Genomic DNA, 15147 nt, shown 5'->3' on the forward strand with positions numbered 1-15147 from the left:
CACAGCAATCATTTAAAGGGAGTTGAATTGGGGAAGCATTGTTTCTATTTCCTGCTGGCATGGCACATGCTACTCTCCTACCAAGATGATGTGTTAACACAGTTAGACCTCTCTGTATAACACATTAGGCCTGAGTATGCATTCATCTCAGCTTCTACTTTGTGTCATGAGCTATTTTCAGAAATTGTACTACCAGAAACTCTGTTTTTAATTTGTCACATAAACAGTATATTGCTTCGGTTTTAAGGCGATCTGTATGTCTCTCCATACACATGCAGAAACTCCCACTGATCTTTTAGAATGGTACCAACTACAATGTATGTTCGGTTCTATAGATGCTATCACAAGCCTGAAAGTGAGAGTGGAGGAGGAGATTGGAAAAGTGTCACGTGTTCTATTTTATTGTAGTAAACCCGTCTTCTATTGATGTATGTATTAATTCCAGACTGTTCCACTCAGAGAAAGAATGTAACAGCTGCACCATTACTGCAAATATATAAAAACATGTCTTTCAGTACAAATTAATGCAAGAAAGACTGTTGTTTAAAGCAAGCTGTTCCATACTGCTTGGCCACCGTGCCACAAGGGTAACCTGAAGGACTCATAACATCTGGGCATGAGAAGGTAGTTCAGTTTCCATACCCATTGGCTTCTCTGTGGAGAGTTGGGGAAAATGCTATTTGTACTGGCGGAATTGCGAAGAGAACACCTGTTCACTAGAAACGGGACTGCAGCCATCAGCTCATTTCACGCAGGGCAGCAAGCAGCCATCAGATGGTCGTGACTGTAAGTCGTTGTTGACATAGACCAGATTTAAATCAATGACTTATTATCAATCCCATGAAATGCTTAGTCCCATTAAGAAGTGTTATTTTTAACAATCTGGTTTACAGTAAATAGCAAGACACAGAGGCATTGAGAGTTCTTCCTGGCTGGTTTGTTTTCATAATTGTAAGTATTTGTTTAAAATACAAATGTTGCATTTGCAGTCGCGGTTCAATCCCTAGGAGCCAGGACTCCACATTACAAAAAGCACTACCACATTTGGCAGTTTTAGCAAAGAGGTAAAAGAATGAATGGGCCTGGATTCTGAACTACTTTCTCAGCATAAAGAAAAGGAGTACTTGTGGCACCTTAGAGACTAACAGATTTAGCCGTATGGGGTGGATTTTAAATTTTTTAGTCTCGAAGGTGCCACAAGTCCTCCTTTTCTTTTTGCGGTTACAGACTAACACGGCTGCTACTCTGAAACTTTTCTCAGCATAATGTATGATATAGTACCTCCAGATTATATTTCAGGTGTGTGGGTGGGGCAATAGGTGACAATTTTGTCTTCCTGTTCTGGTTCAGCAAACCACTTAAGCAGGCATTTAAAGTTAATCCCATGCTTAGGAGTTTTGTTGAATAGAGATAGATATTGAGCACACACGTAAGTGCTTTTCTGCTCCGTTGAGGCCCCTGCAATGCTGTCAATCAAGTACCCTTCGTGATCAGTAAACTGTACTTTAATTTTTTTTTAAATGCTTCAATTCCTCATAAAACTGAAATGTAGGAATTATGATGCTAAGGTCAAATCTTCACGCAGCTTCTAAATGAGAATACACCTGACCTACACACACACAGTCATCTGTGTACCCAGTAATGGGACCAATGGAGGGAAACTTAGTGTACGGAGGAGACACTACAGCCAAAGGAATAAAACTTTTGCAAGTAGTGATTTAGTGTTTTACGCACAAAATGCTGTGTGAGAAGATATTGATAGTGACATACCAGTAAATGAAGTTAGAATGATAATTTTTAAAAACTGCTTTCTTCTGTTTGTGCAGGGACCTGAATTGATGAATAAATACGTTGGTGAATCTGAACAAGCTGTGAGAGAGGTAAGAAGATGCGAGTTGTAAGTCAGGGCCCATTGCATGTTGTGCTGGATGTGTGCTTGTTTTTCAAACTTTCCATGTTAATAATACATTGTCTGGTTAACCTTAAGCTTTCAAAAAAAAACCCTAACCAAACAAAAAAACCCACCCTCTCTTTGACCAGAGATTCTGAGGCAAAATGAAGTTTTTTGTGTTTTTGTTTGCTTTTTGCTTTTAGAAAGTTAGTGGGGTATGTCAAAATCAGGCTTACAGTGAAAGTTGCTATTGAAGCTACATTATATAGTATGATGTAACTTAGCTCCAAAGTAAGCCCAATTTTAAAAAAAGGGCCACAAGATGTTATTCTTTGCCCTTTGCCTTTTGGAGTTCGAACAAGGTGTTTGAATGCATGAGTTTTGTCCAGAAATTCCCCCCTCCACCCCAGTAAACTATTTTATTATTGTTTCTCTAGATCTTCAGGAAAGCCAGAGCTGTGTCGCCTTCCGTTCTTTTCTTTGATGAAATAGATGCCTTGGCAGTTGAAAGAGGGAGGTAAGGAATACTTTTACAAAAATACTCCGTGTTCATTTCTGTTCTGATAAGTGACTTTAGAAATGGATTTGTTGAGATCCCAGGTTTATTGTCTTTCTATAATTCCACATCATACGTGTACCCTTTTCAAGTAAAAGGAGGTCCTTCATCACTGCCAGTCCAGCATATTCAAGCTGGCATCTGAAGGCAAGGTGGTGGTTCCTTCCTTTCTCACATCATTACCAGTAACAAAGATTCTACAGACCAACTCCATATCCTTCAGTTCCCTTCAATGGCAGGGATCTGGACTACCTGCTATTTAGTAACAGGTCTTGTCCATTGCAAATCTCTGATTGGGTTCTATTAATTAATTTTTTATTTGTCTCAGGGCTATTGCATTACAGTATAAGGCCTCAGTCCTGCAAAACACTTGAACATATGCCTGAATTTAAGCAGGGGAGTAAGTCCATTAAAGTCCAGTTGAAGTGCTTTGCTGGACTGGGCCTTGATTAAATGATTTTGAAGTATCTATGTCCTTAATGTGTAAAGTGAAAAAATCCTGTGTAGCTGAGCAATAATGCTAACAATCTTTTCATACCATCTTGCACTAAATCGAAGGGAGTTCAGAAGTTTTTCCTGCTAAAGAAGGATAGCAGTTTTCAGTTGGTGTAATTTACTTCCTTATTTCGGTAGAAGTAGTATATTTTTTTTCAAATGTACCTACTTCCTCTTATAACTTAAGCTTCTGCAATTAGACTTGATATGGTTTAAATTTTTTAAAACAATTTCTTCTCATTAGTAGCCTGTGTGGTACTTGTTGCACGTTACCATCTCCTTATTCATACAAATCCAATCCACTTACTGGGAGGAACTTTTATTATGACAATTCTAGTCCCAAGTGTTGCCAATAAGGCCTAGTCTACACTTTAAACTTATACCAGCACAGCTATGTTGGTCAGGAGTGTGGGGGGGAAAAACACCCACCCCTAGTGACATTAGTATCGACAAAGCCTCCAGAGTAAATGCAGCTATGCTGACAGAAAAAGGTTTCTGTCAGCATAGGTAACATTGTTCAGGGAGGTAGTGTTACTACACCTGCGGAAAAACTCCTTTCTGTTGGCATAAACTGTATCTACTCAAGGGACTCTGCCAGCATACCTATACTGGCATAGGTTCTCTAGATAGTGTGGCAAATTGCTGGCATGATTATGATGGGTCCCACGCTTCTTTTTCTTGTGTGGGGGTTCAGGATGCAGTTTCCTGCCCCTAAACTAGGGTATCTACTGTCCCACTAGTAACCTAGAGAAGGGTAGTGGAGAGGGAGGGACCCGGGCCCACCGTCTACTCTGGGTCCCAGCCCGGGGGCCCTAGGGATAGTGGCAAACCACTTGAACTAGTGCTTCCTTCCCCTGGGCTACTTCCCTCTCCTTCTCTTCAGCGTGTGGGGCTTCCTGCCCTCTCTCTGCACAAGCCGGGTGTCTCTTTACCTAGGGTCTTGGTCTTCTTCTAGCCAGCCACGGCATGTCTCCAAACCGCACTCTGCTCCAACTCCTTCCCCTGGCTGATTGAAGCAGGGGGTTTTTAATCGGGTGACTGGCTTCAGGTGCTCTAATTGGCTTCAGGTGCTTTTAATTAATCTATAGAAACCTTTCTTCCCTCTACAGGGAATAAGGTTTCTCCTCATCCTGGGACTTACATATCTCTCCTAGATCTCTCTTCTGCTGCCTTCTGGCCATGCTGTATCACATATCCTCCCGCCCGCTCAACACCATGGGGTTGGCCTACTTGGGACGAGAGACAATGCTTTTGTGACAAGCCATCTGCGTTGCTGTGTTGGCTTCCGGCCCTACGCTGTACTCGGAAATGAAAGGGTTGCAGAGATAGGAACCATCTAGTCACTCTTGCGTTCTTCTCCTTGTTTCCGTGCATCCACTGGAGCAGGGTGTGGTCTGTCACCAGGGTAAATCGCCGCCCCAGTAGGTAGTAGCGGACAGTTTCCATGGCCCTTTTTTCGCCAGACATTCCTTTTCAACAACGGCATACTTTTGTTCCCTGGGGAGGAGCTTCTGGCTGAGGTACAGGATCAGGTTTCCTCCTCCCCTACCATCTGCGAAAGGACGGCTCTTAGCCCTACCTCCGAGGCATCTGTTTGTAGGAGTAATTATTTCTTGAAGTCTGGGGCTATGGGTACTGGATGGCAGAAAAGGGCTGTCCTTAAATCTGTGAATGCTCCTTCTGCTGCATCAGACCACTTTACTATCTCAGGGCCCCCAGCCTTTATCAGGTCCGTCAATGGCCCAGCTCTTGTGGTGAAATGAGGAATGAATCTGATAGTACCCTACTAACCCGAGAAATGCTCTGACCTGCTTTTTACAGACTGGCCGAGGCCAATCTTGTATTGCCTCCACTTTGTTCCATTGGGGTTTTACCAAGCCTCTCCCTACTACATTCCCGAGGTATCTAGCCTCAGCTAGTCCTATCATGCACTTGAGAGGGTTGGTAGTTAGGCCGGCCTTCCACAATGCATCTAGTACCACTTCTACTTTCCTTAGGTGCGTTTCCCAGTCAGGACTATGGATGACCATATCGTCTAAATAGGTGGCGGCATACCTGGCATGGAGTCACAGCAATTTATCCATAAGTCATTGGAATGTTGCAGGGGCCCCATGGAGTCTGAAAGGGAGGACAATGTATTGCATCAGGTGTAGAGAAAGCAGTCTTCTCCTTGGCGTTCTTGGCCAGGGGAATTTGCCAATATCCTTTGGTCAGGTCCAGAGTGGTTTGGTATCGGGCCTTGCCTAACTGATCAACTAGCTCGTTGACACGTGGTATCAGATAGGCATTGAATTGGGATACTTCATTCAATTTCCGGAAGTCGTTGCAAAACCTCAGGGTGCCCGTCAGGCTCGGGTACTAGGATGATAGGGCTGGACCACTGGCTGTGGGATCCTTCAATAACCCCAAGTTCCAACATCATCTTTACTTCTGTCCGAAGTTCCTCTTTTTTAGCTTCCGGTATCCAGTACGGTTTTATCGTCACCCTTATTCCAGGCCTGTTGACGATATGATGTTGGACCAGTGTCATACGGCCTGGCTGTGTACAGAATACATCTCGGTTCCGTTGAATCACATCTGTTTGTTTGTTCTGGGGCTAATTTGGGGGATATCCTCACCTGCCCCTGTGGGTCGTCCATCTGAGGTGGAGCTCTCCAAATGACCAGGCACATTTCTCGGTCACGCGAGGGCTTCAGTAAGTTTGCGTGGTAGATCTCTCTGGTCTTCGGCGGTCTGGTTGTCTGACCTCATAGTCCACTTCCCCAATGGCTTCCACTATCTCATACAGCCCATGCCAGCTGGCCAGGAGCTTGTTTTCCGCTGTCTGAACTAGCACCATCACCTGTTCTCACGGCTGAAATTTCCGTACTTTCGCCCGGCGGTTGTATTATGTCCACTGGGTCTCTTGTTGTTAGCCGACGGCCAAGGATGTTTGGTGAGGTGCCAGCTATGCCCGTTTATACCATCCGTGACTTTAACCGCTAGGACGCACTGTCCCTTCGCGGCGGGCAGCCCGGGCTAGGCTGACGGATGCCCCAAGGTCCTAACCACCCATGACTTTAACTGCTAGAGCTCAGAGTACCCCAAGAGTTTGCCCCGTGGAGGCGGCACAACTCAATGCTAGGCTCTTAGTACTCTCACCTAATGGCCAGGCTTTAGAGCCAAAACGACTGAGGTTCTTTAATTGTGTTGGCTGCTTTACAGTAAACCAGAGAAAACAAGTCAGGCTTATGCATAAATGGTTACCAAAATTTATTAAGCTAGATTCTAATCATGTGGTTACAAAATTGCTAGTGCCTACTTATTTAAATGTAGAGATGTTACACACACACAAACAAGTTACAAAACTAAAGCCACAATCCCAAAGAAAGAAAACAAAGTATAGAGCTCTATTTCAAAATATGTGTACACTAAAGATAGGAGATCAGGTGTGGGTGCTTCTTACCCTCCTTGCATCTCTCGATTCCAGCGGTGCCAAGCCAGGATCGGTCACTCAATTCCGCGGAAAGACGAATAAGGGACAAGGCGTAGGGACCCTCTTAGCTGCAGAAGCCTTGGGAGGCTGTCACTTATCTGACCAGCAGATAGATAGTGAAAAGCACTCAAAAATCATGGTGCTGTAAGTCCCCTACTTATACCTCTGTACTCCTTTATTCTCTTTCTCCTTTCTTATGCCAAATTGAGGCTGGTCTGTCTGGGTGACGCCAGCTCTCGCAAGAGTAGTTTACACTTGCAAGGGAGAGAAACAATAAGTTTCGACTACTGGACATTTCTTTTATCAGGGTAAATATTTTCCCACCTAGGATGTTGGTGTGTGTGCATCACGCTATTTAGTAGGGGCTAAGAGCCATGTCTGTCACAGGGCCTCTGCCTGCTGTGAGCTTAATCGTTGTATCTGTTCCCAGAGGCACATTGTAGCAGCACACCTGTGCTTTCACAGCTTCAAAGGCTGTGCTGGAATATATGTTTAAGTGCCTTGTTCCGGCTTCCTTCTGTGTTTCCAGCAATGCTGGTCTTAAGCGGGGGGGCTGGCTGTCTGGCTACACTTGTGCTTTTTCCAAATGTTCTCGTACTTTCGGGGTTACTCGAGCTATTTGCTCTCTCATCTGTGTCACATGCTCAGTGACATTCTTTCTTGGGTTGGGTTGTTCTTCCCAGTCCTCCTTGGTGATATCTAATATTCCGCCTGGGTGGCGTCAGTATAGTAGCTCAAAGAGAAAGAAACCGGTGGATGCCTGGGGGACTTCCCGTAGTGCAAACATTAGGTATGGTAGAAAGGTATCCCAGTCTTTTCTGTCCTGTGCTACCACCTTCCGGATCATACCTTTAAGGGTGCGGTTAAACCGCTCGACCAGTCCATCTGTTTGAGGATGGTAGACTGAGGTCCGTATGGCATGGATGCGGAGCAGGGTACATAAGTCCTTCATTAATTTTGACATGAAAGGGGTTCCTTGGTCAGTCAGGACCTCCTTCGGGATGCCCTCTCTGGCAAAAACCTGAAGTAGTTCTTTTGCTGTTGCCTTGGATGTGGGGTTTCTTAAAGGAATGGTTTCTGGATACCGTGTGGCATAGTCAAAGATGACTAACACGTTTCGGTGGCCCCGTGCTGATCTTTCCAGTGGGCCCACTAGGTCCATGGCTATCCTTTCGAAAGAGACTTCAATAATAGGCAAAGGTACTAATGGGGCCCACAAGTGAGGTCAGGGGCTATGCAACTGGCATTCTGGGCAGGAGGTACAATAGCGTTGGACCTCTGCGCATATTCCTAGCCAATAAAATCTTCTTAGGACTCTATCAAGTGTCTTGTCTACTTCTAGATGTCCCCCAGATAAATGACTGTGAGCTAACTCTAGTACTGCCCTTGTGTGTTTCCATGGGACTAAGAGCTGCTCTACTTCTTCCCCTCGTATTTGCACTATTCGGTACAACAGATCACGTTTGATCACATAATATGGTCTTGGGCCTTTGGTCTTTCCTTCCACAGGTATACCATTTATTTCCACTACCTCCTCCCTCGCATTTGCATATACCAGGTCATTGGCTTGGTCCTGCTCGAAATTTTCACATGCAGTACCAACCTGACCTAACTCCATGGGACCTATTTTTTTTTCCGCCCCTTGGGTTGCCCCTACTTGGGCTAGGAACCGCCTCTGAGTCCTCACTGTCCTGAATTGTCTCCTGGCCTCCTGAACGGGTTCGCTTACCAACAAGGGAGGCTTTCTGGTTCTCTGCTAGAATCCTGGTCCCTAGCTTTTTATCTGCCCTCTTTTCCCACCTAGACTTTCGGGGTTTCCTGGGGTATGAAAATAGCTTTGGGCAAATTCAGCAAAAATTGGGGTGAGGCTATCTATCTGTAAGTGCCTCTGTCTCAGCCCTGGGGTTGCTACCCTCCCCTGGCTCTACTGGGGGGAGTAAGTTCTCAAACCCAGGGAAGTCCCTACCAATTAAGACCGGGTAGGGGAGCCTAGGGACTACCCCTGCAGTTACCCTGGTAACGTTTCCCTGGATCTCAATCCATACTAGGATTGTGGGGTAGAAATTTATGATGCCATGAACACACGTCGCCCCTGTGGTTTTGGCCCGGGTTAGTTGGTCTTGCCCCACCAACTTCCCCGAGACCAGTGTGACAGCACTCCCAGAATCTACTAATGCTATGGTCGCAATACCATTCATTTTTACTGACCTTATATACCCATGTGAGGTCATTGCGACCCCTACCAGGCCGATTAGGCCACATTGTTCCCCAGGATCCCCCAGATTGCACTGTGTAGGCTCTTCCCTGTTGGGGCATTGGGCTGCTATATGCCCCAATTCCCCACACTCGCAACACCGACCCCTTATCCTGGTTGCAGCCCTCTGCCTGGGGCTATTTGGTCAGCCCCCCGCTCCCCCCAGCCCTCTCTTCTCAACCCCCCCAGGTCTCTTCTTGGCCTCGGGCCATTCCTCAGTGTCTTTCCTCCCAGTTCTGGTGGTTCTGTAGTTCTCGACAATCCGGGGCCTTGGGTTTGGGGCTTGCTTCCTGGTTTGCCGTGTCTCACCCCCTGGGGTCTGGAACAGTTCACGGGCTGCAAGCTGAATTTCCACGAGGGAGACCAACTCCTCGTACGTGGAGGGGTCATTTTGGCCAACCCAAGCCCAAACGCCTGGTGGTAGTCCCCTCATATACCGGTCCAGTATCAGGAGCTCCATCATTTTCTCAGAGCTGAGGGCCTCAGGGCGCAGCCATTTCCGGATCAGGTGGATCAGGTCAAACAATTGCGATCAGGGTATCTTGTCCTCTGTATACTGCCATTCATGAAACCTCTGGGCTTGCAACGCCATCGTTATTCTGGATCTGGCCAGGATCTCTGCCCTCAGCTGAGGGTAATCCTCTGCAGTCATATTGTAGTAGACTTTCTAGGCCTCTCCACACAGGAACGGGGCGAGGATACCAGACCACTGATCTCAGGGCCAGGCCTCGCGCAGGGCTGTTCTCGCATACCTCTTGGCGTTTGACTCCTCGTCATCTTCCCGTGTCATTTTCTGTAGGCAGTGGCTGGCCGGTATAGTCGGGGTTCCATCGCAATTGTGGTTCCGCTCCATAAGAGCCTTCATCTGGTTTGCCAGCTCTTGTAGAAGAGCTCGGTCCTGGGCAGCCTGATTCATCAACATCTGATCAGTCTCCTGCTGCACCCGAGTCACCTCCTGTTGGGCAGTTGCTTGGATTCGGGTAGCCTCCTGCTGGGCTGCAGTGACTTGTATTAGAGCCTTGACCACGTCGTCCATCTTGGGGACAGGATGGTTTTGGCTAACCCTGGTTTAAGTCCCCAGCGCGGAGATCCCACTGCTAACATCACGTGTGGCAAATTGCCGGTACGATTATGATGGGTCCTGCACTTCCTCTTCTTGAGGCGGGGTTCAGGGTGCAGTTTCCTGCCCCTGAATTAGGGTATCTACTGTCCCACTAGTAACCCAGAGAAGGGTAGTGGAGAGGGAGGGACCCGGGCCCGCCCTCTACTCTGGGTCCCAGCCCAGGGGCCCTAGGGATAGTGGCAAACCACTTGAACTAGTGCTTCCTTCCCCTGGGCTACTTCCCTCTCCTTCTCTTCAGCTTGTGGGGCTTCCTGCCCTCTCTCTGCACAAGCCGGGTGTCTCTTTACCTAGGGTCTTGGTCTTCTTCTAGCCAGCCACGGCATGTCTACAAACTACTCTCTGCTCCAACTCCTTCCTCTGGCTGATTGAAGCAGGGGTTTTTTATCAGGTGACTGGCTTCAGGTGCTCTAATTGGCTTCAGGTGCTTTTAATTAATCTATAGAAACCTTTCTTCCCTCTACAGGGAATAAGGCTTCTCCTCATCCTGGGACTTACATATCTCTCCTAGATCTCTCTTCTGCTGCCTTCTGGCCATGATGTATCACAGTAGACATAACCTAAGAAGAGAGAGAAGTAGCAGGATCTGTATCCATACCAGTTTCTGTCGAGGATACCAGCAAAATGGGAAGACAGGGATAAAAGATGTCAGTGGGACTCTTCAGCAGTTTCAATACATTGTTTAGTGTGTGGTGGTAACTTGTGTTGAATATAGCTGTATTTTAAAATCATTTACAAATAAATCCTTATTTTCTGCTGAAATTTTAAAAGTTGACACATTGTACAAGGCTTCCCCATCAGTCTTCCTGTCAATGTATAATTTCTGCAACTAGAAAATTTGTAAACTTTCTGGAAATGTTAACAGTACTCTAGTAAATCATTAGAATCACCAGCCTGCTTATCACAATAGCTGTAGCAAAAATATGTCTTGGAAGAAAGCCAAAATAACAAATCTACCCATGATAGAATTGTTAATGTTTAGAAACTCTACTTCAGCAAGAGGAAACTTTTTTTTGAAGAATAAAAGTAATTTTTTAACCAGCCTTTTCAGTCTATGCCATGAGGCTCTGAGGTTTTCTGGATTCTTTTAGGGGGTAAAGAACCCAACTTCTCTTACCTGCAGGGGGAAAAAATTGCCTTGGGACAGCTTGTTGAAATATGTGGATTGACCTGCTATAGTCATGTTATATTGGAGACATCTGGTTTTGGAGCTTTAAAAAGAACAGGGTGGGACACACAAATATTTCATTGTAAAATCTGAAGCAGATGGGAGGTAAAATATGTAGCAGAGTTCTCATAAAATTCATCTGAAATTAAACAATGTAGGAAACCAGACAAGGCACTTATTAGAAATAGCCTGTTTTTACAGGCTGATTTTGCACAGTAGGAATTTGCAAGTGCATTAGAGATGCTAATGATTTGCAGCCTCTGGAGATCCATTTCCTGTGCTATTACTAACCATACTGAAGGAAACACCTGTTTATGTTGTCCCCCGCTTCTCTCAGTGAGTTGAATTGTTTTTCTCTATCTTGACAGTGCAGAACACTATCATACAATTTTTTTGTAAGGATTTTTTTCCTCTTTTTAAATTCTGTTTACAAATTGTCATATTTGTTGACTCCATTTGTACAGAAAATGAGCCAGATCCATGGAACCTGGAGGCAGGTAACCTCTTCTGGTGCTGGGAGACATCTCTATGGGAGAAGTATATCTCCATTGACAGACATAGGGAATCATAAACTGTTATGGTAGTTTTTTGAATAGTTAAGTATTCCATTTGTGGATACTGTTTTTATTAAGTTTGTCTGTCTAATCCTCACAGTACAACTAATTAGCGTTCTCCCCACTTTATAGATGAGAAAATTTCAGGCAGAACGACTGACGTGACTAAGGCCAAAAGCAAGACGCACTGTTAGAACCGGGATTAGAATTTAGAAGTTCCTGGCTTCTGTCCCTTTGTTGAGACTATTAGACAATGCCTCACATAAATATGATTTCCCAAATTAAGATACGTAGCACTGCAATGTTACTGCATCTCACCGATTTGCACATTGCTAATCCAGAGTCCCGTAATTTAATACACAATCTAGCATTCTCTCCCTACGGTGGTTCTTGGTAATTGTTTAATATTACAGCGGAGTGCTGTAGAATGCTCCTTATTAAGACTGCATTACCTTTACAAAATATACTAATGAACAAATGCAAAGGAAGTAGAGAGAAAAACAACAAAAATATCAGGCTCTGGAAGGATTGAGATTGAGTTTTAAATATATATCCATAGGCACATATGAAGGGGAAGACATAAATCTATAAATACGTGAAGGGTGGAAACAACAAGGTTTGGGAGGAATTACTGAGGACATTACAAGTGGTTATGAGTAGAAATAATGAAATTAAGAAAGGGAAAACAACTGCTGAAAAACTGTTTTTTGACAGTGAGATCTTGTACGCTGTAGAACAGTCACATGGGAAAGGGGTGCAGTTTGTTTGGCACATTTCAAACAAAACTGGACAATCCACAAATTAATGTACAACAAGGGCACTGGCAGAGAGAAGGACTAGATGACATAATAGATGTTTTCCATCATTCCATGGTTCTGACTAACTCTAGGTTCCATTAGCTAGTTATGTTTTTCTCTAACTTCTGTAAAATGGTGTTATGACTGTTTGCAGAAAAGACTATGACATTAAGGTCAGGAACACATGGCTGGTCCAGATACAACAGTGAGCAAGGAATGTTTTCGTTCCAAGTAATCCTTTCCCCTTTCAAAGCTTAAAACTCTTAACAAAAGTGCGTAGCTGCAGAGAATTATGGGTACTTGTTATTCCTTGGTATCCGGACTATGTAAAACCTAATTCTTCTGACCATTAGAGGTTGCCTACAGGAAATGGCTTGGTAATCAGACTTGAAAGTGATGAATGAACATGGCTCTGTGTAAATGCAGCACAGACACTCTGTTTGCCTAATTTAAGAAATCTATGTTCTTTGGAAATGGGTTATTGTTTATATGTGTAAATTTTTAGGATTTTTGGGGAATAGACTTATTTTCCTTTTCTTGCTTTTCTGAAGCAAGGTAACTTTTTCCCCTTAGCTGCAAAATCTTGTAACCTAAGACATAAAGCATTGTTGGCTGGAGTAAAAGACACTGTTAAATTCCTTTTTTTAAAAAAGATCCATGCTGTGCAATATAAAATCCAAGGCTGAGATAGTTATTAGGCTGGCAGTCAGGTTTTTTGGGCAGAGGTGGGCTGATGAGGAGAGGGCGACCTTGGTACTTCTTAAATAGCAGCCCATCCAAAGAGTAATATAGCAATGATATTTGGGGGACATACTTTTCCCCCCCTCCTCTCTGTGCATAGATTACATTAAAATGACTAAGCCATGGTGGGAAGATAAATCTATAAATTTATAAGCCACAGTTTTCAAACCTATAGATTTCAATGGGAGCTTGGGTTGCTCAGTATCTCTAAAACTATGCACTCTATTGAAATGCCAAAATATGGGTTTAGAATCCCAACTTTAGGCATGCAGGTTTGAAATTTTTTGTCCTGGAGGAAATGAATCTTCTGTTTACAATGAGTGGCATCTCTGGTTTTAATAACAAGGGCTGTGTAAATCTTCTGTCTTTAAGCCAAATTTGGCTTTAGCACAAAGACAAATTATTGGGCTTGCAGAAGTCCCTCGGTGAAGTCTATGGCCTGTATTATGCAAGAGGTCAGATTGATCAGAATGCTACCTTCTGGCCTTAAAATGCATGAGCTGGATGTGCGCAGGGTAAAGTGCCCTAAAATAGGTTAAAGGGTCCCAGCAGAGAAGTCTTCCTGTGTAGGATGAATGTCCAGTAGCACACAGTTGCTGGAGTTGGCACAGCCCCTCTCATCTGCCCCAATGTCCCATTATTGGTGTAAAAGGATGGGAGGAAGCCTGGTAGTGGAGGGGAGAGGAGATGTGGAAGAGCAGAGCTTAACTAAACTTGAACCTCTGCTGTTGCAAGGGATGTTCTGCCAGCTGCATAAGTTGCCGCAGGTCTTCTCTTGCTTTAATTTACCCTGGGGGTGGGTAGCCCTGAATGGGGAGAACCTCAACTGATTCACTACCACTACCATTTTCTAGCACATCTAAGCTGCATTTGGATGCTGTGGAAAATCCAGGCCTTTGAATCTCTGGCTGTTATTGTCTGAACTCTTAATATGCTGGAGTTAGCTTCAATTTAGGAAGAGTGGCTGGAGAAATAGGTTGGCTCCTCTGAACTGGATTTCTAGCAGAACGAAAGTTCCAGGCCTAATGAGGATTTGTAAAGGGCTAAAGTGTTTTTTTTTTTTTTTTTTTAATAACTTTTTCAGAAAATAGGGTAAGAGTTTACTTTGGAATAGCAATATTTACAAGCTGCACTGTCCACATGCTGTTTAAATTTAATGAATGTTTGACACCTGTATGTACTCAGTGAAGTTAACTGCTAAAGGCTCTTGTCTAGCATAAATACTCTATTATGAATGCCATGTCTTAAATATTCTTTAAGTAAATTTCTCTTCTAATTTTAGCAGACTACATATTTTTAATTTTGTAATTTGAGCTCCCCTTTCTCTTGAAGGTAGTAGGAGCTTTTATTGACGTGAGTGGATTGGACTCCTAGACCCTGACCCAATAATAATTTAGCCCATGAGTAGTTTAACTGACTTCAGTGGGACTACTCACATGTGTAAAGTTAAGCATGTGCTTTAGTGCTTTCAGGTTCAGGGCCTTAGTTCTTATAAATGTATTTCTTTTGGAAGAAAAAGGAGACCTAATCGTATTTAGAACCAATTAAATATTTTAGGCTTAGTTTATAATCCAGCTGGAAGTACATTGGCATTGTATTTAAATATTGATATAATGCATGGCTCTAAAAGTGAAATCCAGACTAGTTATTCACATTCTAGTCTGTAGTACTTCCAGATTAAACTTTAGTTGCTTCTATGGTAGACATGATTGATTACAGTTTTCAACTTGATTAACTTTCAGGAATGCACAGAAGGAGAAATGCTGAGGAAACGGAATGAAGGGAAATGGAAAATGTACTGTGCATCAGGTTTCTTCTTTTAAGACAGCTGCAGTGCAGACAGAATAACAGAATTCTAAGTGTTAGCATCTTCCTGTTGTGCCTAGGCATTTGCAGCACAGATGGGAGAACAAGGTTTTAGTCTCCCCTCAAAACACATGCCACTACTCTTATGCGTAGACAAGGACATATAAATGGTCTGGGTAATATCTTTTGGCCAACCACCTAAATAATTATGAATTCAGTGTGTATGTGTTTGGGGTTGATCCATTGGAGGGAGGTCTGTGGGTATCCTTCTGCAGGAAATTCTAATGGCT

The 15147-nt window shown here is 44.1% G+C and overlaps 1 protein-coding gene across 3 annotated transcripts in view; it reads left to right on the top strand.

Annotated features, from left to right (window-relative positions):
- The window catches only part of AFG2A (AFG2 AAA ATPase homolog A), a 328486-nt gene that overhangs the window by 75076 nt on the left and 238263 nt on the right, over positions 1-15147 (top strand). For all 3 annotated transcript variants that reach the window (XR_014711280.1, XM_084625932.1, XM_084625931.1), the window contains exons 12-13: positions 1827-1880; positions 2329-2408. Coding sequence is in view for 2 of the 3 variants with exons in the window: in XM_084625932.1 (XP_084482058.1) it covers positions 1827-1880; positions 2329-2408 (134 nt within the window). In the remaining variant the exon portion in view is untranslated. The remainder of the gene's footprint in view (positions 1-1826; positions 1881-2328; positions 2409-15147) is intronic.

The sequence above is a fragment of the Lepidochelys olivacea genome (genome assembly GCF_965140295.1).
Source record: "Lepidochelys olivacea isolate rLepOli2 genome assembly, chromosome: 4".
In the NCBI taxonomy this organism is placed as follows: domain Eukaryota; kingdom Metazoa; phylum Chordata; order Testudines; family Cheloniidae; genus Lepidochelys; species Lepidochelys olivacea.